Source organism: Oryctolagus cuniculus, chromosome 3 (assembly GCF_051225735.1).
Source record: "Oryctolagus cuniculus isolate XC-2025 breed Fujian yellow rabbit chromosome 3, ASM5122573v1, whole genome shotgun sequence".
NCBI classification, from domain to species: Eukaryota; Metazoa; Chordata; class Mammalia; order Lagomorpha; family Leporidae; genus Oryctolagus; species Oryctolagus cuniculus.
Window position 1 is genome coordinate 98,705,561 of NC_142869.1, and position 27,464 is coordinate 98,733,024.

General features: G+C 40.9%; 1 protein-coding gene across 2 annotated transcripts in view; it reads right to left on the reverse strand.

The window, feature by feature from the left end:
* ARHGAP15 (Rho GTPase activating protein 15) overlaps positions 1 to 27,464 on the reverse strand; it is a 659,666-nt gene that overhangs the window by 40,594 nt on the left and 591,608 nt on the right. For both annotated transcript variants that reach the window (XM_017342824.4, XM_089329237.1), the window contains one exon: positions 25,440 to 25,545. In XM_017342824.4, the coding sequence (XP_017198313.2) occupies positions 25,440 to 25,545 (106 nt within the window). The remainder of the gene's footprint in view (positions 1 to 25,439; positions 25,546 to 27,464) is intronic.

Consider the following 27,464-nt stretch of genomic DNA (forward strand, 5'->3'; position numbering starts at 1 on the left):
TAAGCAGAGAATGATTGATTTCTATTTCTTGCATTATTTAATAATTCTTTAAAAATTGTGTACATGCCCTTGATTAGGGTGATGCATTTCTATTTTTCTGGATTTTTAGGGTCTGAAACTGTGTACTTGCTTTCCTGCTTTTTGTTGTTGTTGCTGTTTGGTCCTTAGTTTATCAGAACAGCACTAACAGATGTCTCTACTGTGAATTTCTTCAGCTGTGTAAGTAGCAAGGTGACTCAGCTCCAAGTTTCTTTTCCCATTTTATTCTCCTGCATCTGAATGCATACGCACTGCCCACCTTCCGATTTTTACTGGCACACCGGGGAAAACTTGAGTGTTGGATGAAGTCTGCGTAACTGAGACCATAGCTCTGTGGCTTTGAGTGCATTTCCCAGTGCTGAGTAGACTGCTGGGATTCCACAAATAAATAATAAAAATAATAATGATTTTTAAAGCATTTGGAAATGCTGAGTTGAAAGGTGTGGTATAAGTGCAATGTTTTATTGTGAAAGTGATATCTCTCACATTATCTGCTCCTAATGCAGGGCAGCCGTAATGGAGAAGGAGGCACTTATGCCTCTAAACCAGGGTCCCTAAAGGCAAGGTGGGGCCTGGCGGGCACTGCGGTAACACTTAGTGTATGCGGGAACTGCTTCCTTCCCATCTAGGAAGAAGGCACGAGAAGAGTCACTCTGCTGCTTGTTGCCCTAGACTTTAGAAAGTCATCATTGTTTCTTTTTGATGTAGGAGGTGATTGAAAAATCATATAGGAAAAATGTTACAGACTAGTTTGGGGGTTCAAAGAAATACACATTTGGCATGAGGTATGTAAGCAGCTTGGATTTTATGTACCCTGGATCTGTGATAATGGCTGAATTATGTTCTTCCTTCCCCAGTCGATACAATGAAGCGCTAACTCTCAGTACTTCAGAGGAGCTGAGGTCTTTAAACTTTAGGTGATTAAGTTAAAATGAGGCTGGTAAGGTGGGCCCTGATCCAATCTGACAGGTGTCCTTGTAAGAAGAGGAGATTTGGACACCCAAGCATAGAAGAATGACCAGCAAGAAGCTGACCATCTGCAAGTCAAGGAGAGAAGCATCAGACAAAACCAAACCTGCTCACACCTTGATCTTGAACTGTGGGAAAACACATCACTCTTGTTGAAGCCACCCAGTTGGTGAGATTTTGTCAGGGCAGCCCTACAGCATACAATCTGGGCTTTTCCAGACTTCAGATTCACACGGAATCTGATGGTACTATATAGAGAAAGAAATGCTTTTCATTCTGTGTAGGCTGAATTCTTTTCCAACTAAGTCCATAACTTTAATTATAAAATGAACATAACCTGTATCAAATTATGAATATGTTAACATATTGAATGGGGACAAGAAAAATAAGCACCAGATTCAGGCTACATAGGCACTTGAAGGTAGAGTAAAAAAATCTGGTTTCCTTGACCACATTGTCATAATATGCATATATAACAGTTTATTGAATCCAGGCTGTGTAGACAACCAGAAGAACTCTGGCTCCATGCTGTCACAATGCATGCCCACAACAAAGACTTGGGGAGAACAGCCCCTTTCATTCGATCTCTCTAAGTATTACCAACATGAGAGCTGAAAACCTTACCTCTGTCTGAAGTATATCTATGTATCCATGCATAAGTTATTAACTGGGCTCCCTGGGCTCTACTGCTGAAAATATTAATATATTCAAATCCCATTCTGGCTACCACAAAAAACACTATATCAGATAAATGCATTAATATCTCTCTTAGACAAAAAGAATCTGGTATTATTTTTTTAAAGTTTCCTTCTTGCTCCTCGACTCCCGCTGAAACATGGGTGATATATAGCCTAATAAGGTCAAGTGGTCATCAGGTGCCAAGGTGCGGGGTTGCCTGTATCCATAAAACTCTGTTTATTGTACTTGAAATACTATACTCTTTTGTTGGAATTATGTGCAGAGTACTACTAATAGCATCTAACAGCAGAAATGCCTTCTTCTCACTTTCTGAGACATTTTACCTGGTGGAAATGAGACAGAATGCGTCCGGATGTCCTCCAATCCATCTGTGATCACCCAGCCATCAATGCCAGCACTTTTCTGGGCTGTCTCTTTTAAACACAGGACAGACTCAGTGTTTTGAGCAGGCAGGGCTTTGCTAACCAGCAAAGAGAAGCCAGAGAAGTTAGGGCAGTGTTGGTGGTTGGGGGTGGAGGGTCAGTCTTGAGACTCATCCCTTTAAATCGCTGCTCTCCACGTTTGGATCCCACATTGTGAGATATATTTATATCGACTGGACTCTATAGGATCCAGCTTTGCCTTTTTGCTATTGGCTGCTTTTAGGGTCTTTTATCAACAAGAACAAACAAAGTAGGTGGTCTTCTACCTCTTTCTGGCTGTAGAAAAAGAGACAGTGACATAATTTTTCACAGCCTGAAATAATTGTGGGAGTACAGATACTGGCTAGGCTCACTATGAATTATTAGTGGAAAAGTGGGTCTCAGAAGTACGTTACATGTGAAATATTTTTCGTCACTTGAACATGTGCCGTCCAGAGCTGGCCCTGTTCTAGCCGTCACAGGGAACAAACATTTCACATTCACAGATGCTCCCAATTTGGTGTGGTTTGGAGTGTAATTTAGATCAAACGTCTCCATGTAAATGAGTCAGGGTTTCTTAATTAGGTGCCTCTAAAGCAAAACCTTGGACCACATCAGTAGGTGTGGGTGTGGTACCCACAATACTGGAATCTTTCCTATAGACCAGGCTCTTAGTATCATTCAAATAGAGCTTTTTTTTTTTTTTTGGTTGTTTTTAAATTTTTTTTCAAGCAGAGTAATAAATCTGCAGATGGCATAGACAGAAAGACGCTACTTCAGAAGAGCTGTCTAAAAACACTGCCTCTTTGGCAAATGCCTTAAAGTAGGTCATTCTGCTGTGATTTAGCTTTTTCTTTAGATTTGATTGCCAGCTTTTTGTTCCCATTACAAGTAGGGTGCATTCCAGTCCACAGACTTGTTCTTAATTTTTCCAACTGGTATTTGTTTACTAGGATTTGCAGATCTTCATACGAAAATGGCCAATATCCTGTCACAGTGCTAATCATGCACTTGACCACAAAGCGAAATGGATCCTGGTGATAATCTGGTGATGCTGAAATATTAAATGCCTTAAACACCCAGTCTTCCCACAGCAAAAACTGCGTTGATTTATAAGGGTAGGTTTGTTCAAATAATTGTCCCCATCTTTTATACATGTGAAAAGAAGAGGTGACAGGATGTAAATGGAAAACTTTTACAAGCCATATAGCTGTTTGTATAGATGTTCAGGTTATCTGCTTTTATACTTGTCATTGTTTGTGTTTTTTATAGGAGGGGAAAATCACTGGGTCCTATTTCCCTATCGAGGCTTTGGGATTTACATGCAGAACCCCCTCCAGCATTAATGAGTTACCTGCATAAATTCCCTGGCAATCGATGGGCACATAGACCTTGTTTTGTTATATTAATTATTCCTCACAGAACCTTGACACTGACATTAAATGAGGCCTTAAAAAATCTTGATGAAGGTCTTAAGGTATCTTTTACTGTTTAAATATTAGCATTGCAAAAACTATGTCTAAGGCATTATTCATTTTGTGGTACCACAGAGAAGGAGGGGCTGGGCAGAAGGAGACAAGAGCAGGGCACAGGGAATGAACTTTCTGGTCTTAACTCTTTATTGCCTAGAGGCCAGTTTTCCTAGGGGAAAAAAAATGTTGAAATCCTCAATTGTGAAAATAATGAAAATAGATGTTAAAATGCTAACAAATTAAAAGAACTATGTTGTTTTCTCCAGATTGGTGTTGAATATGGTGTCTTCTTCACAGGCCAAGTTCTGTCTTGGCAAATTGTTGGTGTTTTCAGGTGAATTCCAAAATGTCAGTTAAAAAGACACAACGAAGTGGGTTTTGGAAAGGAGGCGGGGATTATTGGCTAGGTATGTTGCAAGACTGACTGGTAAGTGTGTACTTAAGAAGCAGACTGGGAAAAGGGTTTTATGTGCATTTTCTTTCATTTCCAGTAAAACTTCCACTACTTAGAAGGGAAGGAGAAGGTTCTGATTAAGCAAACGCTCTGGTTAAAAACACTTATTGTCCTATGTGGATTGGCAGTAATCAAACAACACAATTAATATTAAAATTACAATGGACACCACATTATCACCCTTTGATAATTCACAGGGAAGTTCTGAATCTTGAAGCTCTCATTAGGAACTTGAGTTATCTCTGTACTAGAGTGGGGTTATTAGATAAATGGGTGCTTATTAGAAACTTCTGACTGGTGAAATGGCAGCTAATTGAAATTTGTTTGGATCCTTTTGGAGCAGAAGTTATTCATTGAATAATACTATTTGATGATACTCTTCAGGTTATTATGAAGCTGATGATTCTTAATTATGTTTACTTTATACATTTTCCCCTTTGCTTCCTAGTGATCTTACGGTGTGTGTCCCCCAAACTGTATTTTACTCTTTCTCTTCTGGTTTTGAGCTCTTTTGATGAATACACTCATTTTCACTGTCTGAAATATTTGCTCTGAAAAGCTAGTCCCCAAATCTATGTTTCCTCCTGTAATATCACACCTCGACTAACCCATATGCTAAACTGATTTGTTATATTGTTGAATACTTCCTATGCTCTTTCCTCTACATGGGATACTATGAAGTCCAGGAAGAAATGATTCTGGCCCCTGAGGAATTAATGTTAAACATAAAATAAGGGAGAGTTAATGACAAATTTCCATCAGGCACATTAGAGCTGTCTATGCTTGATAAACAAAGAGCTTCATCTATTTGACTATTCGATGCTTTGCAATTCATGATGATGGGCTTTCCTTCATAAGTAATTCTGAATTTTGTAAAAGTCCTTTGAAATATGGCTACTGTAATGCTCTTTAATATGGACGAGGAAATCAACACTCCTAGATGCTGTGTTACCCGAAGCAACACCATTAGAGTCATGCCCAGGAAATAGACTCAGCTTGTTTCTCAGCCTGATGTTTCTTCCATTCTATCTCCTGGAGTCAGGACAAGATAGCACAACTGGACTCTTCCTGCATTTCTAATTGTGGCAAACTTGAATGACTTACAGGCACCCATTGGTGTCCAAGGAGGATAGTTCCAGGACCTACAGATCCCAAATCTGTGGATGCTCAAGTCACTTATATAAAGTGGCATGATATTTGCATAGAACCTGTAACATCTTCCAGTATACTTTAAGTTACCTCTAGGTTACTTATAATAGCTAATGGAATAAAAATGCTATGTGGATACTTGTTATACTGTATGACAAGAAAAATAATTTGTATATGCTTAGTACGGACATACTTTTCTGAATATTTTCAATCTGGGGTTGACTGCATCTGAGATGTGGAGGTGTGTCCATAGGCTTGGCTTTCAAGTTCTTTAGTCATTATAGTACACACATACAAACACATGCAAAGGCAGGTAAAGGAAAGTATTACTCCTAGGGTACAGATGATGTAAGAGTGGCTGACAAGTGAAGTGATGTGCCTAATACCCTTCTGGAAGCTCACACACCCAAGCTGCTGCTGGAACCCCATTCTTTAGTGTCTCTCCATCCATTAGATGCCAAGTACACAAAGCAATTTCCATCCTTAAATAACATTCTATTAAATTGATCACTAGATAATTTACGTGATTTCTGAGCTGCTTTTCCTGTGTCAACCCTTGTATTTTCAACATGGTAATCATCTTAAAACTGAAGTCAGTTCATGTTATTCCTGCTCAAATCTGCAGCTGGCTCCCCATTTCTTCTTTACTCAGACTGAAAGACCAAGTCCTCACAATGCCCCTCCCCCAAAGTGAACTGCCCTGTTGAGACCTCACTCTGCTCCTCCTCTCTCTACCCTTATTCTGCTCCAGCTTGCTGGCCTCTCTGTCTTGTTCGATCTTAAAAAACCTTGTGTTTTGATGTTGTGCTGCCTGGAATGCTTTGACTATGGGTATCTTCACTAATGCACCCCTCATATCTTTTTTTTAATATTTTATTTTTTTATTTGAGAGGTAGAGTTACAGACAGAGGGAGAGCCAGAGAGGTCTTCCATCCACTGGTTCACTCCCAAAATGGTCACAAGGGCTGGAGCTGAGCTGATCCAAAACCAGGAGCCAGGAGCTTCTTCCAGTCTCCCACGCAGGTGCAGGGGCCCAAGGACTTTGGCCATGTTCTAATGCTTTCCCAGGCCACAGCAAAGAGCTGGATCAGAAGTGGAGCAGCTGGGACTAGAATCGGCACCCATATGAGATACCGGCACCACAGGTGGAGGATTAACCTATTGTGCTACAGCGCCGGCCCCACCTTTCAAGTCTTTTCTCAAATTTCATTTTCCTAATGAGGTCTACTCCATGATTTTATTTATTACTTCCAACAATCTCCCCCAAATCAACTTTCAATTCTCTATGCTGTACCCCAACTTTTCTAGTTCCTTAGTAGTTACCATCTTCTTATGTGATCTACCTTTTCTTTATATGATGTTGACTTGCTTTATTTGTTCATATTACCTGTCTTATATTCATTATGTAATCCAGTTAGGGCAAAGTGATTTCTGACATATCACCAGATCCTAGGACAAGACTCGGCACATACTTGCTGTTCAATAAGGGGACATAGATGATCCACATTTATCAGTGTCCTTACCACTCTCTGTAGTCTACAGATTGGATACCCTGGCACTGTCTCAAACTCTTTCCAGTTCTTCATGAACCATGCAACTTTTCAGAAATGTAAACAGCTAATATTCTTTTTTTAAAAAAGATTATTTATTTATTTGGCAGGTGAGTTACAGACAGTGAGAGAGACAGAGAAAGGTCTTCCTTCTGTTGGTTCACTCCCCAAAAGACCGCAACTGCTGGAGCTACCCAATCCAAAGCCAGGAGCCAGGTGCCTCTTCCTATTCTCCCATGAGGGTGCAGGGGCCCAAGCACTTGGGACATCCTCCACTGCTTTCCCAGGCCACAGTAGAGAGCTGGACTGGAAGAGGAGAAACTGGGACTAGAAGCTGACGCCCATATGGGATGCCGGTGCCACAGGTGGAGGATTAATCTAGTGCACCATGGCGCTGGCCCCTAGCTAATATTCTTGACATCCTTCAAAGTCTGTCTAGGAAATTCAGTCTTCCCACTGAACTCCACAGTGAGTACAGGAGCAACTGCTCTCTAGCCAGTCATGATCACTGTTGGCTATCTGGTGTTATTCTTCAACCTCTCCATCCCCAGATCCACTTTATGTACAAGAATGACCATTGGATAAATTTTTTGAGATGTTTAAAATTAAAACAAAAGCAAAAATTATAGAGGTTGGGCCTGTGGGACACTGAGCTGAGCCAAGGGCTTGGGGATTGCATCCTATACTGTAGAGTCTCATTTGAATCCTGGCTACTTAACACCTCTAATCTAGTCTCCTGCTAATGCATTAGGAGGCAGCGGTTGATGGCTACCATCTATGTAGTTCCCACCATCCATGTAGGAGACCGGATGGAGTTCCTGGCTGCTGACTTCAGCCTGGTCCAGCCTTGGCTGTAGTGAGCATTTAAAAAGTGAACCAGCAGATGGAAAATCTCTAATCTTTTCTGTTGTCTCTCTTTGAGTCACCATACCTTTCAAATAAATAAGTAAATATATATTATTTTACAAAAGAAGAACCAATATTCTTCAACTATTGACTACAGACATCAGACTCCAATCTTCTGTCAGCTCTGTCTATAACTTGGCCCCTGCTCTCTTCTTCTTTGCCTCCTGTGATAGCACAGGTTACACGTGGCCAAATCCTGGCTCTTATTTGGCTCTTTTCAAGCCATCACCAGAACATTCCTGTACTTCCCAAAACTTGCCCATCTTCAAAGCTCGACTTCACCCCAGATTTCATTGAGGACATCTCAACTACTTTAATTAATTTTCCCCATTTGATTGTCAGCTGTGCATACTAGTAGTTTAATTCAATTATTCTCTACTCTTTTCTTACATGCTTCGTGCCCTTAGATTGGTACCCACACAAAGGCAGAACCCTAGACTATTGCAATTTTGTACTTTTTTTCCCCTCTCCCGACTCTGCCTAGTGGAGTACAGAGAAGAGAGTAAGCCCAGCCGATCCACTGATTGATATTCATATTCTTCCTTTTCTTGTTTTTGTGCTTTTCCATGTTTGCTTTAGAAGACTGAATATTTTAGATGCTATATTTTGAATGATATCCTAAAATTATATATAGTTGGCAAGTAATAGCATTTTTGCAGTTAAGAGTGATGAGGTATATATATTAGGATAAATGTATATTTAAACTCCAGCTTTATCTAGTTATTGCAGGTCTAAATGTAGGAAACCTTACTGCTTCTACCCATGGTTAACTAGGTCTTACTTTTTTAAGTGTGTGTGTGTATTTCTTCCCCAACATCTAAGTGAATTCTATCATTAAGAAGTCACAAAATATGTAGATATTAGTGTAAAAAGCACTTAGGAAATAACTAGATAAGGAATGTAATCATTAATCCAACTAACAATTAAGAGTCTCTAATGGTATATTCAAGCTTTATCACTGAAGCCTCTATAGTGCACAGCAATGAACCTTGTTTGCATAATAGAAGCTTAAAAATGGCCCAGCAACTCTGGTCTTATTTTACAAAGCTTTGAAAGAAAAATGATCACTCCCTTCACTGTCCATGGGCTAGGCTTTGAATACTGGCTTTCTGCCATGTTGTCTGCTCTTGATTCACCTTGAAAGTCAGTTTTGGTTCTTGGAGGTCATAATGGACCACTGCTGGTCCCTCTCTGCTATAGCACCAACCAGTGAATGAGGACACAAACACTGCTCAGGGCAGGCATCTTGTTCATGAAACATATCCAGGAATCAACACCTTTCTTCCACCTATAGTAAAAGCCATTCTAGGAGTGGATTTTGGATTGAGATATTATTTTGAATTCTCCATGTCTCTGCTTCATTTATTTCCTAGGACAAAGAAAGCGAACCTAATAATTCTGAGTGTCAAGCCTCCGTTAGCTGTCCTCTTCTCTTTGCTCAGCCTGTGGATCTCGGAGAACCTATGCCCTCTTCTTGCAGAGCCTGATTTCTGAAAGTGTGGCCCTCATAAAAACAGCATCGCCTGGACACTCATTCTCTTTGCAGCTGCAGGCCCCATCCCAAGGCTTCTGAATCAGAATCTGCATTTTTAATAAGATTCCCAGGTGATTTGGTTTGTAAGCACATTAAATAAAGTGTGAAAGCCTTGAACTTCTGTTAGGGATGCTCATGGGGCAGCGGTGCTGGCTACAGGACTGACAGGCGACAGGGCCCTCCCTGCATCCATTGATCATCAGTTGGCCCTTGTTAGTCTCCTCAAAGGTCTTCCTTTGCCGTTGGTTCACCCTGCGCGGGGTGGCGCACCGCGCTGATCCGATGGCAGGAGCCAGGTACTTCTCCTGGTCTCCCATGGGGTGCAGGGCCCAAGCACTTGGGCCATCCTCCACTGCACTCCCTGGCCACAGCAGAGAGCTGGCCTGGTAGAGGGGCAACCGGGACAGAATCTGGCACCCCGACCTGGACTAGAACCCGGTGTGCCGGAGCCGCAAGGCGGAGGATTAGCCTGAGCCGCGGCGCCAGCTGAATCTTTCTCTTTTCTAGTTCTTAAAGGGTGTTTCATGGTGCATCAGCCTCAGGGCGCAGTTGCAGCTGCGTCGATAGAGGGCGCTCTATATTTCTGGGCAGTTAGACACCCTTGAGCCGTTCTGATGGAGCCTGGGTTGTGAGAAGTGAGGCCTTTGGATGGATGCAGGATGGCAGCCCTTACCACTTGTGGTCATTAAAGTTCCCGTGGTGCTTTTTGTGAGAGAAGGGATTGTTAACCTCGGTGTCCTGGCTGACTTCCAATCTGTGTAATTGCATGCAGCCTACCTAAGTCTGCTCTGTAGTTTCAATTAGGTAAAGTATTGTTCACTTCATGTACTAAACTGCTGTGTTGTGTGGCTACAGACTGCTAATTAGCTGGTGTTTTTCAGGTGGCTGTGTTCCCGATGAACAAAATGCCTTTCTCTGGTCATGTCCTTCCGCACTCCTACTCTCCCCAGTACCCACAATCCCACACACAGCCGTGTATCACTATTTCTTGTGATACGTGCTTTGGGAACAGAAATTCCTAGAACATGACGGAGAGCATTTCTTGAGTTCTAGCTTCTAGACTTAGCTGGACTATTATAGGATGTTACGGGGCAGGAGGGTGGAAACTCATGTAGATAATAACAACAGTGTGATAATGGGGTGGGTAAAACAGCCTGTTCTCTGCCAAGATGAACTTCTCGGGCTTTCAGGGAAATAGAAATTGCTTTAAGACCTCTCAGTGACATGAGAGGAGGGGAAGGACAGACTACAGCATGCATTTGATTTCTTCTTTCCCACCAGTTAAAAAAAACATAGTGGGATCTGGAAACTACCAGTAAAATTCCTATCTCTGTGCAGGACCTCTGACCCTAAACAGGAAGTGTATACCAGGAGGGAGAATGGAATCCCTTCCTGATGACTCAAAGTCAGCACCAGGGAAGGACTCATGACTTTAGAATGGTAGCTGGAAATGAAAGAGAAGTAGAAAAAGATGGGTGAGCAGGGAGCCAAGAGAGCAGCACTGTGCTCCCATCTGAGGAAGAGACATGTTTGAGGGTGGAATTTTTCTGAGATGTGAAATGATTGCTAAAGAAGTGCACAAGTGGAAAATAATTCAGCTTTAGGTGAAGTACCACTATGCATGCCTTTTCACCCTGTGAACATATTTATTCTGCTTTGATACTCAAGAGATACGAGTCAATAAGATAAAAGTTTTTCATACCCCAAACACCGTAGGAGACAAATGAAAATCAATGAGAGAATGAAATAAATGAGTGAACAAAAGTGATAAAGGGTAGACTATTTATTAACAAATGTGTGTTGACCATCAATTTACAGAGTGCCAAAAAATGTTTTTGGTGCTGGAGTACGAGCATTTTTGTCTTGCCTATTTCTTGCAATGGTTCCATCCCAAAGGGTTCCAATGTTGTTTATCAAAATGTGAAAGAAAAATGAGGGCTTATTCTATTTGATGATAATTGACAGAATGCTTCTAAAATACAGGCTAATGTGCCAAGTCCTACAGAAGAGGAATGATGTAGGGGGAGAAAATTGGGATTGAGGATAGGATTAGGGGATGTGGCCATTCTCAGATACAGGCAGGGAGATAGATAACAAAACTGAATGAGGGGGGTCGGCACTGTGGCGTAGCGGGTAAAGCCGAGGCCTGCAGTGCCAGCATCCCATATAGGGTTCAAGTCCCGGCTGCTGCACTTCCTATCCATCTCTGCTATGGCCTGGGAAAAGCAGAAGATGGCCCTAGTCCTTGGGCCCCTGCACCTGCATGGGTGACCCAGAAGAAGCTCCTGGCTCCTGGCTTTGGATTGGTTCAGCTCCAGCTGTTGCAGCCAATTGGGGAGTGGGCCAGTGGATGGAAGATCATTCTCTCTCTCTCTCTCTGCCTCTCCTTCTCTTGCTGTGTAACTCTTTCAAGTAAATACATAAATATTTTAAAAAAAACTTGAATGAGGTTCTCAGATCCTAGAAGTTTATTGCTTTACTGGTGAGATTGTCTTAATTTCTAGCTCAGCATCTATCCCATAATAATACTTGATATATGTGGTTTTTTTTGTTGTTGTTAATAAGTGGATGGATGGAGAAAGAATTTGAGAATTATTATAACAGCAGGAGGAAAAGCAGGGAAAAGAAAAAGGAAACTGTCAGGAAAATAGTTAAATTAAAAAAGAATATGGGTAGGAAGAGGAGAAATTACCAGAAGTGAAATATGGGAATCTCCATACAAAGGAAAATATTTACTAATAAAGCTTGTGAATTCTGCATGCATGTACTTTTAACTTCCTTTTTACACATTAACAAATAAACCTGGGGCAGATTATAGGCAAAAAAAAAAGTCACTAAGGCAGCGGTACAACAGACTTAACTATTCTCATATTAAACTTGGGCTCTATTATTATGGAGAGGCCTCCAAGGAGACTTTTCCAATGGCCTGACTCAAAGAGCCCCGAGACTCCTTCCCCTGTTCCCTGGAGGCTCTCATTCCAATGAGGCCCATGGTTTTAGCTAGATACTGCTTCAAAGTCAACGTGGTTGAATCTGCTACTGGACACAGGCTAATTAATATTTACGTCTGAGACTTCTTCCTGTCCACTGCTAACGTCCAGTCTTTTCTCAGCCTACACATTGCTGTCTTGAGATCTCAAGTTTCATGCAGAATCTGCGCTTCTTGCATGAGAGGAAAAAAATAAAAAGCCCAAACCCAACGACACGGAAATCTGCAGAAACTCTGTTAACTATTCCTGGATGTCACCCTGCAGCTCTAATTTCTGCTTTCTCCTCTGCATTCTGGGTACTGCTGCCGGCCTTGTCAGCACCTTGTCACTGCTTCCTGTTGCGTGGGCTACCATCGGACTCTGTGTTCTTAACAATTATCCGTAAAAAAAAACCCCACAAAATCCTTCATGATGATAAGAATATATATTAACAGGTAAAAAAGGGGGAGGAAGTTAATTAAAAAAACAAAATCTTGTTTCCTGAAGTGCATGCTGTTTATGGATGCTGCACAGTCTGGACTGACTGTGATATCATCTTGTCTTTCCCAGTCCTGTGATGCTCTTTTGTTCATGGTGTGACAAGGATGTGAGGAGCCAATATGACTTAACTAAATAATACACAAATGTCAAGATACTTTCATGTCTTGTGTGCACATCAAGCTAAACGACTCGGATGGAATGTTTTGTTTTTCTTTTCAGGGAACAACCCTACTGTTGACAAGGAGCTTGGTGGACAAAAAGTGGCTAAGAAACATTATTAAAAGCAAGCTATGTTAAGGTCGAATTTCACTGGCGTTTAAAAGATAGAGGGCTGGAGAGGAAGTCGACAGGCAGAAGGCAGTGACGAATTAGGCTTGTCCTGGAATTCTGAGCAGTAGGGAGAAAAATAAGTCCAGTAAGAGATGGAAACAAGGGACGGGTTTCTCAGAATTAAAGGTGAACCGAAAGGAATTGGCAGCTGCCTGGACATGCCAGCCAGAGAGGCCACGGTATCTGATACACGTGACAGAGTGAGAGACAACAGCAACGCTCCCCAAATGACTCGCCTGGAGGGCTTGCCAGGAAGCCAGATGCTGCTTCTGGAAGAATATCTTCTGTGGTTGGGCATCTGGGTTCAGTGCTTTCCGTTTAAAGGGGAGAGAGAAGGTGGCAAAAGGCTGTACCCGCACTGCCTTTAGAAAATGTGCTGTTTCTGAAAGTACGTATAGGCACGCGTCTGTGCACACGCATACCCTCAAGAATTAATGAATGCTGACACAGAACGTGGTTTTAAAAAGAATCCCTAAAAATGAAACTTTCTCTAAGTGCTTTTTTAGATGGAAAGCAATATATTAAAAGGAGGGAAGAAGGGAGGAAGAGGAGGAGGCAGACAGATACCAAGAAAACTCCTTATATAAATACAAGGGCTTATTAACGTTAGGATTAATCAGATAATTTTATTTAAAGGGTTGGTGTTATACCTCGTGTGCAATTAAAACAAGGGACTTGTGTGATGGGCCCATGGCTCTATCATAGTTGGCTGCTCTTTCTCACTTTGTTTTACTGTTCCCTCATCCCTGGAAACACAATCGAGTATTAGTATTGGCAAGAGAGTAGAGTGTGGTCAAGTGGACTGGAAGTCAGGTGACTTGAGGTCTGGTTGATTTTTTTTCCTCTTCCACTTTGAAGTTTGCTTGTCTCTGCTCACAAAGCATGGGAACCAAGTTTCTCCATATACTTAAAAGGAGAGGGCAAGTTTTTTTTTTTTTTTTTTTTTTTTTTAATAAAGGTGATCTCTCTCTCTCTCTCTCTTTGCTTTATGTGATGCTAAGTATTTCAAGATAGTATGAAGTTGCTATTGGATCTGACACAAGTGACAGACCAGGGAGGCTGTGGTTGACCTAAAAGGAGGCAGGAAAGGTAGAGATTATTCGGTTTAGGAGGAGTTATGGCAAAAGATGTTAAAAGAAATCTCTATATTCTAACAACCATTACTAATCCCAAATAATAAATCAGAGGAACCGCCTGCATCACCTTGTATCGCAGTAAGGGAGCTGAGTCTGCAGTCACTGAGGGGTGGCCACAGGCTCCCTGTGAAGGTATCCTCTGTATGATCACCCTCTTTGAGCCCTTATTCTTCACTGGATTTGTGTCTTTTCAACATGCTCTCCTACTGCTACAATCACCTTTGTACTATTCTTCTCTTCATCATAATGAAAAGAGAAATATCATGTAAGGAGAGATAAACTTGAGAGAAATGGTTTTCTTACCAAGTATACCCTCAAAATAGAACACTGTGCTTCTTGAACTTAGTCTGCAAAAATATTGCAGGCTTCAAAAGTTGACTTTATCTGGAGCTACTCACTAGCTATCAGATTATCTGCACCTTTTTCAATGAAGTCGCGTGACTCCGCTTCTTCAACAAAAAGTAACTGAGAATCTTCCATGTGTGGGACACTAGAATGGGCTCTGTGCATATGCACACCATGAATCAAAATTCATGCAAATTCCTGCACCCCTTGAGCCAATGTTCTTTTTTTTTTTTTTTTTTTTTTTTTTTTTTTGACAGGCAGAGTGGACAGTGAGAGAGAGAGAGAGAAAGGTCTTCCTTTTTCCGTTGGTTCACCCTGCAATGGCCGCTGCGGCCGGCATGCTGTGGCTGGCACACTGCGCTGATCCCAAGGCAGGAACCAGGTGCTTCTCCTGGTCTCCCATGCAGGTGCAGGGCCCAAGCACTTAGGCCATCCTCCACTGCACTCCCGTGCCACAGCAGAGAGCTGGACTGGAAGAGGGGCAACCGGGACAGAATCCGACGCCCCGACCAGGACTAGAACCCAGGGTGCCGGCGCCGTAGGCAGAGGATTAGCCTAGTGAGCCACGGCACCGGCCAAGCCAATGTTCTAATGGCAGGAGGAGCCTGCTCAGTTCTTTATGATTTCCATTCTCACTAATATTTTCAGGTCCTGATTTATTACAGAGTTGTTATTTTTTCCTGTGAGATTACTATATTTATTTCTGTGATTTCTCCAAGGTGATGAATCAACTTAAAAGAACAGTAGCTGGGCGGGGCTGCCATTCTGGCACATCAAATAAAGCCACCATTTGATGCCTGCATCCCATATCAGCACACCGGTTCAAGTCCCACCAGCACCACTTTTGATCCAGCTCTCTGCTAATGCTCCTGGGAAGGCAGAGGATGATGGCCCAAGTATTTGGGCCCTTGCCACTCATATGGGAGACCAGAATGGTGTTACTGGCTCCTGGCTTCTGCCTAGCCCACATCTGGCTTTTGTTATCATCTGGGGAGTAAACTAGCAGATGAAAGATCTCTCCCTTTCTCCCCTCTCTCTGTCTCACTCAACCTTTCAAATAAATAAATAAACAAATAAATCTACAACAACAATAAAAGAACAGAAGCTGGTCATTGCTAGAAATTCTGCTGGATTTTCTAGACCTTTTTTGTGAAGCTAGTAATTTTATTTTTAAAAAGGATTTGTTTATTTATTTGAAATACAGACGAATAGAGAGAGAGGAGAGGGAGTATAAGATGGAGAGAGAGAGAGACAGAGATGTCCCATCTGCTCATTCAATGCAAATTCCTGCAACAGTCAGGACTGGGTCAGGCTGAAGGCAGCAGCCAAGAATTTCATCCTGATCTCTCACATGAGTGGTAGGGGTCCGAGTTACTTGGGCCATCATCTGCTGCCTTCCAAGGAGCATTAGCAGGAAGTTAGATCAGAAGCAGAGTAGCCAGCACTCAAATGCACTCTGATAAGAAATGCTGGCATTACAATGCCAGCCCCTTAATTATTGATTTTCATCACAAAATATAATCTGCTCTTGACAAATTTTCTCTTTATTCACATGAAAGCTGTTGCCAGATGCCATTCCTGATGTCTCTTCCTCGGACAACCTTGTCCATGTCAGAAGATCTCAGAAGTCTGTTCTCAACTCTCTTCACATTGTCTCATTTATTATCTTACTCCCCTGCTATCCTTAAAATGACAACTTTCAAGTTTATACCGAGATCTTAAGCTGACAACTTTCAAGTTTATACCAAGATCTCAATCACCTTTCTTACATTTTCAGCAGTGTTTCTTATCATCTGCTGGACTATGCTAACAGAATATCAACAGAGACTAAATCACATCATGTCCCGCAAGTTTCAGCCTCCAGTTGGGTCCTTTTCCAGTCTGTGAGCTAAGGATGCCATCATGCACATGCTAGCACTTCAAAGCCTGGCTACCATCTTGGACTCCTCCCTCTTTCTAGACTCCTGTCTGCATTCAATGAGCATGTCCTGTTGAATCTGTCTCCTTGGTGTCTCTGGTCTCCACCCCTGTGCCTCATTCTTCCTACTATCCCTTACTTTGGGATTTCTAGCTTGGACTAGGATACTAGCCCTCTTAAGAAACAGTCTTCTTGACCTCTAGTGTTGCCCTCCTAAAAATTACCTTTACTCTTATCACAACTGTGATCTTTAGAAGTACAAATCTCATCACCTTAGCTCCTTCCTCCAGACCTTTCAGGGGTTTTCTGCATGTCTACCAAAAGAAATTTAAATGCCTTAGAAAGCATATGATACTCTTCACAATTTAAGTTGTTTACACATTCCAGGCTCATATTCTGCCAAATTTCTGTTCCTGCTTCACTTGGTGGTCTCACAGACTCTTGTGTCACATCACATTGATTGTAACTGCTTACTAATTTAACTACCTGAGAAGATGGTAAGATATGTGAAGGCAGGACTCTTCTTCATGCCTCCAGTATTGAGTTGAAAGGTCAGCAACTTTTTCTCTTTTCTTCTTATTTTTAATGTCTATTTAATGTCTATTTATTCATTTTATTTGAAAGGCAGAGTATCCCTCTCTCTCACATACACACATACACACACACACACACACACAGAGAGAGAGAAGTTCTCTTTGGATTTATTTTTCAAATGACCACAACAACCAGGACTGGGCCAGACCAAAGCCAGGAGCCAAGAACTCCATCCTGGTCACCCATATGGGTGGCAGGGGCCCAGACATTTAAGCCATGAGCTGCTGTTCCCAGGATGCATTAGCAGGAAGCTGGGTAGGAATCAGAGCAGCTGGAACTTATACTTCAATATGAGATGCAGGTGTTCTGAGCCATGGCTTAACCCACTGTACCACAATGGCCTTTCTGTAGGAGTATTTTTTTTTTTTTTTGAAAGGGCTGAGTGAATATTTTTGGCTTTGTGTAACTTGTGAGTACTCAACTCTTGCCATTGTAGTGTGAAAACAGCCATAGGCAATATATAAACAAATATATGTGTGTATTCCAATACAGCTTTATTGACAAAAATAGGCAGTCTAGATGTGGCCCATGGACACAGTCTGACAATCCCTGATTTCATTCAGGCCTGGAACACAGCAAGCCCTCATTTAAAACTTCCTGAAGGAATTAGTGGGTAGGATTTTATAGTTAACAAACATTTTCACAAATGTGAATTTATTTGACCTATATTTCACAAATGAGCAAAAGCAAGGGTTAGAGACATTAAAAATTTTTTCTGAACATTGTACAATTTTTAAGGTCTGAGGTTGGGACTTGAGCCTATGTCTTCTCCTTCCAAATCCTCAGTTCTTTCCATTAGGTAAAAGGCCAAGATTCACAGTAGAAAAAGCTGGGGAAACTTAAAAAATATCTACCTCTTATTAGGAATTACCCCATAACATGCACCTTCACTAACCAGGAAAGATAAGATAGCAGTCACTCTAAGGTTGGTTTTGTTTCTTATTATTCAGTGGTAAATATTACTATTCAAATGTTAAATCTAAAGTAATAGTTTCACTCCAGTCTTAAAAATCTTATCTCCTAAAGTCTTCCCCTAAAACAAGGATTCACTACTGGAAGGTTCAATGAACCTTAGTCCCCAGCTCACAAACCTTATAAATTCCGTGCCAAGATGTCTCCTAAGTAGATGACATTTTAATGATTACTACAGGGAGCTGGGAACTATTGCTTCACCCTCATGATCAGAGTAATTAATTTTCTTAACTACCAGGCCAAATTCTGCCACAGGAGTCCAGTTGAGGAATTTTAGGCCCATAGGAAGTACATTAGCTCTTCAAAATGATTAGGGTGCCATTTCAAATACTTCAAATATATAAGCAAAGGAGCTATTAAGCTTCTAGCTTATTTTAAACAACTTGCAACCCCTGTCCCTCTGGGGTTGGGGGAACCATGGAAAAGAAAAGAGAGAGAAAAAGAAAATAACAATTTGTACAGGTTCCTCATTTTCCAGTAAAAATACCCATGGCCTGCAAGTCGTTGGATATCAGGTATTGTGGTTGAAGGGGGCAGTGCCAGAAGACAGCACAGAAAAACATACCCTGCTCCAAAGCACACCAGACCTGCGCATTCAGAGGTCTGCATGGGAGGCAAAGAGCCTCACCAGTCTTTGCTTTTTTTTTAAAAGATTCATTTTTATTTATTTGAAAGACAGAGTTACAGAGAGAGGTAGAGAAAAGAAAAAGAGGCCTTCCATCTGCTGGTTTGCTCCCCAAATGGCCACAATGGCCAGGGCTGGGCCTATCTGAAGCCAGGAGCCAGGAGCTTCTTCAGGACTTGGGTCATCTTCCACTGCTTTTCCAGGTACATTAGCAGGCAGCTGGATAGGAAGTGGAGCAACTGAGACTTGAACTGGTGCCCACATTGGGATGCTGGTGCTGCAGGCCAGGGCTTTAACCTGCTGCACCACAGCACCAGCCACGAGCCATTGCTCTTGATGACCAGAAAGAAGGGTGAGTCTTGTGGGCTGTGAAGTCTGTTCTTCAACCATATCTAAGTTTTTTTCCACAAAATATCAGAAATGCCCACAGTGTGTTTTACAGAATAGATGAAATAGTTCCTCACCATTGTTTCCTCATGCAACCGTTATGTTTCCAGGTTATCATCGTTTAAGTTGCCTCTGACATGCTTTTGTAGAATATTTTATTTAATGTCCATGAAGACCACAGAGAAGCTTTAAATATCGGTTTACTCTCACAAAATAGCCACAGTCAACAGTTTCTCATTTCAATTCAGCGTTCAACTGGCGTGCTTCCATGAGATTTGTCTACTCAGCCATATCATTTTTTCACCTTGGAATTCCATGAACAGCTGGACAATTTTCTTAGAGTCAATGCAAATGGCAAGATTTTTAGCTCTCCTTTCAACCTATTTTACAATGTGTAAGTCTCCTACAAGCATGCTTATTTGCATCAAAAATCTGCAACCAATATATTCTTTTCCAAGGCTGTTTTCAAAAATCAATGAATGCCATGACTTCGTAAGTCATCTTTAAAACCAACTCCTTCCTAATACATTTTGACTTTCTCTGAATGACCCATCGGCAGGCAGGAGACCTTTTATGTTCTCCTTCCTTTAAAAAAATTGAGATTGTTTTGGCTTCCAAAATGCATGCCACAGAGTAAACCTGGCTAACTAGTTCAATTTAGCTCTGTGGAAATGCTTTAGTGTTTATTTTATGAATTTTTGGTAATTACCATGTATTATTTTTATCTTGGAAATAAAAATGTGGAAAACGACGTCAACAGCTAGAACACATTACTAACAGTAGTGGCAACAGGAGTTTCAGTGCCAGGCCCGTTGGAGATGTAGGTGATGAGATTCTGGTAATGTTTACACTGGAAACTGAGGCATAGGGACAGGTCCTACCAGCTTCAAAATGTGTCACCAGGCTTTCAGAAAGTCGGTGCTGTGTTCTCACTGCGAGAATCATTGCATGTTAGACACCAAGACAAGAGAATTGTCCCTAGGAAACTGTCAGGGGAGGCTGTTGATGAGAAGCACTGGAAGATCTGTTCCTGTTTCTAATCTTCACATCTGTCCCCAAATGAGACAGATTAGATCCTATCACAAATTATTGCCTGGAAGGTGAAAAGGATTGAAACTGAGACCACGATACAAGATGCTGGCCAGGATGCCCGGGGAATCCAGAGAGAATAGAGTTGGGACTGGGCATGAGGACAGGAGAGTCATGTGGCTTGTTAATCATGTGAAAACAGCTTCACCGGAACTCTGGAGAACCGATTGAGATAGGCCAATAAGGAAACTCATGTTTTGGAAAAAAGATTCTGAGATGGGTGTAGAATTTTCCAGAGTCCAGGAAGTCTGACAGTAATTTCATTCCACACTGCCACAGCAATTCTTCCTATACTTATACATACAAAATGTATTTGCTACCTAATATTTGCTAGGTAATGTGCATGACTTTTTATTTTAACTTTTTTTTTTTTTTTTGACAGGCAGAGTGGACAGTGAGAGAAAGAGACAGAGAGAAAGGTCTTCCTTTGCCATTGGTTCACCCTCCAATGGCCACCGCGGCCGGCGCACCACGCTGATCCGATGGCAGGAGCCAGGTACTTCTCCTGGTCTCCCATGGGGTGCAGGGCCCAAGCACTTGGACCATCCTCCACTGCACTCCCTGGCCACAGCAGAGAGCTGGCCTGGAAGAGGGGCAACTGGGACAGAATCTGGCTCCTGGACCGGGCCTAGAACCTGGTATGCCGGCGCCACAAGGCGGAGGATTAGCCTAGTGAGCCGTGGCGCCGGCTGGTAATGTGCATGACTTTTTAAAGGCATTATTCATACACTCTTCACCACAGAAATAAGTTCTATTGCGATCTCCATTTTACAGATGAAAAAAGTGGAAGCTTAGATTTGAGTGACTTGGCCAAGGTTACATATACTCCCAGGAAGTGGCAGAGCTAAGACCCACATTCAGGTTGGTCCTACTCCCAAGCTAGATCTTTCTTGTTGCCTCACCCTCAGTGTCTCTTTCCATACCATTGTTAGGGTATAAAATGAAACATATGAAAAACTTTTACAATTCAATAACTCAAAGAAGTACTAACATTTTAGCAAATATTTTGCAGTCTTTTCTGTATGTACAATTTTCACATATTTATAATTATACTCTTTCTGAATATGTAAAATATGTATCCCTGATTTCATTTACCACTTCGCTCAAATTAAAAACAAAGCCATGAACCCCATTTCACTAAGTAAACATCATGTACACGTTCTATATAACCCAGCCACTGCTCCAGAACACATATGCTGTTTCTGAGTTTAAACCATGGCAACAGAACTATCACAAACAATTTGTATCTTCATAAACTCTTTCCTTCTATGTTACTTAGGAGAGAATGGTGAAATTGATGTACATGAAATGCTAAAATGTATGAAGATTTGAAAGGTCTTCATTCTTGGGACATGCTGCAGATACTTTTTTCTCAATATGCTGGCTGCTACATCACAACCAACTGCATATTAAGGATTTGATTCAATATACACGTGCCAAAATGGGATTCACCCCATTTCATTAGTTTTTTAGAAGGCCATCCTCCTCATTCCCTTGTCTACACTTGCAAAACAGAGATAAGGTACCATTCTAAACAATACTTTCTTTTACTTTTGAAAAAACTGCTGTCAAGGGGACTATTTTCAGAATTACCCAGCACTGAAACCTCAGACTTATCTCTGAGGACAACTGGATAGAGGGGATAAAGAAATGAGAGGGAAAAAAAAGTTTTGAGTACTTTCTTTTGAAAAAAATCCCAAGATTTGGAGCACTTATTTCCAATTGATGTCCATCACTACGATCCAACTACAATCCCCTTGAGACCTATGGGTTTCTTTTCTCCTTTTATCTCTTTCACCCAGCACAGTTTTCAGATGACTTTCATAAACAATAAGCATCTCATGCAATTGTCTGGCATGTAATCTTTTAGTGGTTCTCTGCTTCTTAATTCTTTGGCTCTCAAACTCCAACTACTACTCATCAGCAAGTAAACTGTCTTTTTAGGTCTCCTGTTGATTGGCATCATCTTTATTTCTGCCAGAAGTAGAAAAACAGGAAAATGCAGTTGATCTATATTTTATAGAGCTAGAACTTGTTATTTATATCACAATCCAGAAGGTACCACAGGATCTTCTGGGGTCTTTAACTATAATGCCAGTTTTTGAAAGCGACCGTTAATCAATATTGGTGATTGATGGTATTTTGAGGTGATAGCTTATTCAGAATCCCTGGTCTCAAGCTATGATAACAGGAGCACTTGAACTTGAGTATGATTAAACATCTTTAGACTCTGAAACTATACAACCTATGCAGGCATTGTGTAATTTTATGCTGAATATAATCACAACGCTTTAAATATTCTGGCTTTTGTGGACAGGATTTACATCCACCTTCTTTCTAGTCCAACTGTGCCATATTAAGCTTTCTCAGTTGGTAGCTGTTCTGCTTTGAGAAGAAAGTTTAATTCAAAGCTCTGCAAAAATGGTGATCTGTTCCGTTGACTGCAGAGTACGTAGGTCAAGTGGAATTTTTGGCACTTCATTATGTTCCCTGACCCTCACTAAACAAACTTGAAAATATATATATATTTGCAACAATTTGGAATAAACACTCCATACAAGTGTTGACGGTGGATTTTCTGAAGAACTACCAAATGCATCAAGACTAAGGAAAACATTCTAATGATTCTTTCAAACATGAATATATTTAAATTCTAGTTAAACAATCTTCTTATTTAGTCTTCTGAGGCTTTGATGACATGCCACGATTGGCTGTTTATCAAAAACTTAGCAAAAAAAATGCTTAACAAGATATAATCGTGTGCACACACTTGTGCATAATTAAATCCAGTTTATAAATTGATGCAGGGCGGAATATGGTCACACCATCCAAGAAAGGTTGGTAGCTGGCAAGTAACACTTCTTAGCCTCATCTACAGTGATACATCTTCAAATGTGAATGCTAGGAAGGAGATAAAATAATCTTATCTTATGTCTTAATTTAAGATTTAATTCATTAGTTTTTTACATCTCTATTAGGCTGAACAAAGGTTCTAACAATATGAGGAAATTCATTTAGGTGTGATAAACACAATCAGACTTTAGTTGTGAATACTGGGATTGTGTGATATGGTCATGGAGGAGCCTCACCCTTTGAAGAATTTAATCTGTATAGATGCTGTGTGTGTGTGTGTGTGTGTGTATGTGTGTTGTAGGAGGGTTTAGCTGACTCTTAGTTTCTTCATTTTATAGACATCCTTTAAGTTAAAAAAATACAGGAATAATTGAGACTTGAGTAATGGATATTTCTCAGGAACTCCAAGACTAGGTGTTGCATTGCATTGCAGAGGATACTTTTCCATTTGTTTTATGACTTTGTTCAGTTAAAGTTTCAGAGATAGGAACTCCAGTATTTACTTGTAATGTGAAACCCTTTTCATGGTGTGTCTGAATCCTAAGGAAAAGAATTAATATTTGAGGAATGCTTACCTTGTGCCAGGCATTTTATATGCATTATCTCATTTAATTCTCATAACCACAAAACATAATTGATATTATTTAATCCAATTTTACTTGCCTGACATCATAATGGCAAGGCAGAACGAGGGTTAGACCATAGGTCTCTCTGTTTCTTTTAAGTCCATAATCCTTTTACTAACCTAACCACACTGAATTTCCCTCTGTTGCCATGATGTGGCAGTGATAGGACGAGACACTCTGACAACAAGGGATATTCTGAATTCTGGGACAAAGCTCCTCTCTGAGGATAAAATAAGAGAGAATCTAATATGATGAATTAGATTAAACCTGTTTCCTAATGCAACGTCTGATTCAGCAAGTTACGGATTATCCATACCATGGGTAACTATGCCATCATTAGAAAGAATAAGTCAAATCTGTTTAATGATACAGAAGACTGTTCATATTTTGCAAAACAACTGTGGAACAAAATGAGCAGTATGATGCACTTTAGCAGTAGAAGCAACTATATGCACATACATATGTTTGCATGTACCTGGAAATAGGTCTGGAAGGACATATTAGTTACTTCTGCTCTATAAGCTAAGAGTAACTGGTAAACAAATATCACTCTTTAAGGGAGAGGCATCACGTTTGCTAATTTTTTGTACAACTGCATGCATTATATTCACGATTATAAATCATGTAATGGATTAGTTGAACAATCTGTAGTAATGACTCATTACAAGGAATGGATGATTAAGGAGATTTAATCTCACAAAGGCCAAACAGTCCAATCTATCTGATACTCTATCATCAGGCTTCAATATTACTATGTGTCTATGGTGGAAGCCAAAATTTCATCACTTGTATTGTATTCTGCCTTATCTAAAGAATGTGATAACAGAAGGCCACTGAGTCATTTAAAACTTAACATGTCCAAAATAGAGCTTTTAAACTTGCTCTTTTACTGAATTTGTTCCTCCTATAGTTTCGCCCATCTTTGTATGTAGCACTGTCATTTCTACAACTGCCCAAACTGAAACCCTAAGAGACACACTTGATTCCTCTTATGTGCAGGACCTCAGTTCCTGCCACCACCTGGCCAGCTCATCAGCCAAGAGCCAGCCTGGTCTGCTTTCTGCTTCTCAAATAGTCACCCTTCTGTGTCTGTGGGGGAAGGTTCTAGCACCCTTGTGGATACCAAAATCTGTAGATGCTCAAATCCCTTATATAAGATACTGTAGTATTTGCACTTAACCTACACACATCCTATAGTGTACTTAAATCTCTAAATTACTAATAATACCAAACATATTGATACTGTGTTGTATTGTATTAAATAGGGATTATCAACAAAGAAAAAGGCCTATACATGCTTAGCACAGACCCAGTTTTTTTTTTCTCTGAATTCTTTTGATCCATGTTTGTTTAAATCTGTAGATAGAGAACATATGGATATGGAGAGCTGAGTGTACATTAAACTCTTTGGGGCTTGTGGGTCTTATCATTTGACTTTTTTCCTAGAATACTCTTCTCTTAGCTGTTTATATAGACAACACCTTATCAATCGAAACTGACATTTTACTAACGAGGAAATTGGATTTTAGAGAGTTTAAATCACATATTTGCAATCCCAGTACTTGGTACACAGTGGGACTAAGCCTGAACTCATATTGGAATCATTTCATGCTCTTTCTATTACATTAGATAACAAAGTCAAGATGTCCCATCCCAGGTCCTGGCGGTGGTTCTGACAATCAATCAGCAAACATTTACATGTTGAAAAGGCCAGGAAAAAATAAACCTTTTAGAAGTCCCTTTTGTAAGTTCTCCTTCCTATCTGTAGTACATTCTCCAGCTTCTGCAGAAAAATTTAGGTCAGCTATAGGGGAAATCATGAGATGGACACATTTGGAAACTCTTTAAGAGACTTGAAATTAAATGTTGCTCATTTAGGAAATGACTATAATGTGACACACCCAGAAATCTTACAACTTACTTAGTTAGATGCCCGAAGAGGACTTTCATGGTGTCACGATTTGGTGCAGGGAGTTTTTGTACAAGAGACTTCACAGTTTCAACTCTTGTGTTGTTGTCTTGCTTTTCTGAAAAAAAAAAAAAAAGACAAAAGAAAGTCAGAAAGGAATGAAATTTAATAGGTACATGAGAGAATTTTCTTAGAAGAATTTTGGACTGACTTCACAACTGGAATTCCTGATCAGTCACCAAAGGGAATAGGTATACTCAATCTAGTTCTGGTGGAGTTTTATTACATGGGCTCTGAGTTACACCATGTTAACATCAATGCAGCAACAGTGTGACTGTGACACAATATTCCTCTTAAGATCCAGTACTGAATTTTTTTTCTCAAATCTCCCATTTGCAAAGTGTGATAGAGTAAACAATGGCCTTACCAAGAAGTCCATGTCTCATTCCTGTAATCTGTGACTGTGGGACTGCATATGGCAATGGGACTGTGCAGGTGTGATTAAATCAGATTTTGAGATGGAGAGATTTTCTGGATAATCTCGTATGCTTAAATCAGATATTTTTGAGATGCAGAGATTTTTCTGGATTACCTAGGTAGGCCTGATGTAGTAAGAAATGTACTTATCAGAAGGAAACAGGAGGTTGAGAATCAGAGAGAGAAGGTGATGTGACAATAGAAGCAGGTAGTGAAAGATTATGAGATGAATGGTCATGTGCTTTGGAATGATGATATCCTCTAACTAGGAAAAAGGTAAGAAAAAGAACCTCCAAATGTCACTGAAGCCTACCCACATCTGAATTTTTGCCCAGTGAAACTAATTTTAGACGTGTCTCCCTCAACCCCAAGACTGTAGGAAATTAAGTTTGTGCTGTTTTGAGCCATTGAAATAACGATATTGTTACAGCAGCAATAAGAATGAGGAATGTGTGATTCACTTACAAATGTCCTACTATTCGCTTAAATTGGTGGAAGGGCAAAAGTTTTTTTTAAAATGAGTTCTGTATTAATATTTCTCTGTGACAGACCTTGGTTTTACTGTAAAATAAGAGAGTGCAAAAAAATGAAAATGGAAATATCTGAATACCTGGTTGTATACATTTCTCACAACAGGGGGTTGCTGAAGACTGCAAACCACAAAGATTGCTTTCCTTCATCTGGTTCTTTTTTTTTGCAGGCAGAGTGGACAGTGAGAGAGAGAGAGAGAGACAGAGAGAAAGGTCTTCCTTTGCTGTTGGTTCACCCTCCAATGGCCGCCACCGCCACAGCCGGTGCGCTGGGGCTGGCCGCACCTCGCTGATCGGAAGGCAGGAGCCAGGTGCTTCTCCTGGTCTCCCAAGAGATGCAGGGCCCAAGCACTTGGGCCATCCTCCACTGCACTCCTGGGCCATAGCAGAGAGCTGACCTGGAAGAGGGGCAACCGGGACAGAATCCGGCGCCCCGACCTGGACTAGAACCCGGTGTGCCGGCGCTGCTAGGCAGAGGATTAGCCTATTGAGCCACGGCGCTGGCCTCCTTTTGCTTTTATAGGCATGGATGGGAAAACCAACTGAGTTACTTAGAACACTAGCAAATCCATCGCACACTTTTAACCAGGACACACCCATGCAGAACTGTAATTATTTAATGAACTCAGACACTTTAGGTACAGTTGCTTAAGTATTTTCCTTTTCTATACTTTATTTCTAACTTCCATCACAGACCTCCTGATCATTTTAAAATAATCCACCACCAGAAGAGATGATGTGTAGGAAAATGATAGGTAACATGGACATCTACTCAATGGCCATCCTCTTAGCAAGACAATCCTGTGGAGAGAATGGCAATATACCTAGCCCAAAGGGGCCATTGGCAGATGGATTGGGCTGGTGACCAAATCTGGCCAATGAGGCTTAAGGCCAACTGTTGTTGGGATTCAGCTTTCTCTTTCCTGTTTTTTTAGAATATAGATGGAATGGTTGCATTGTGAGATGACCTTGAAATTGAATCTATGCAGAATGGAACACACGGCCTGACAGAACTTCCTTGTATCTGTGA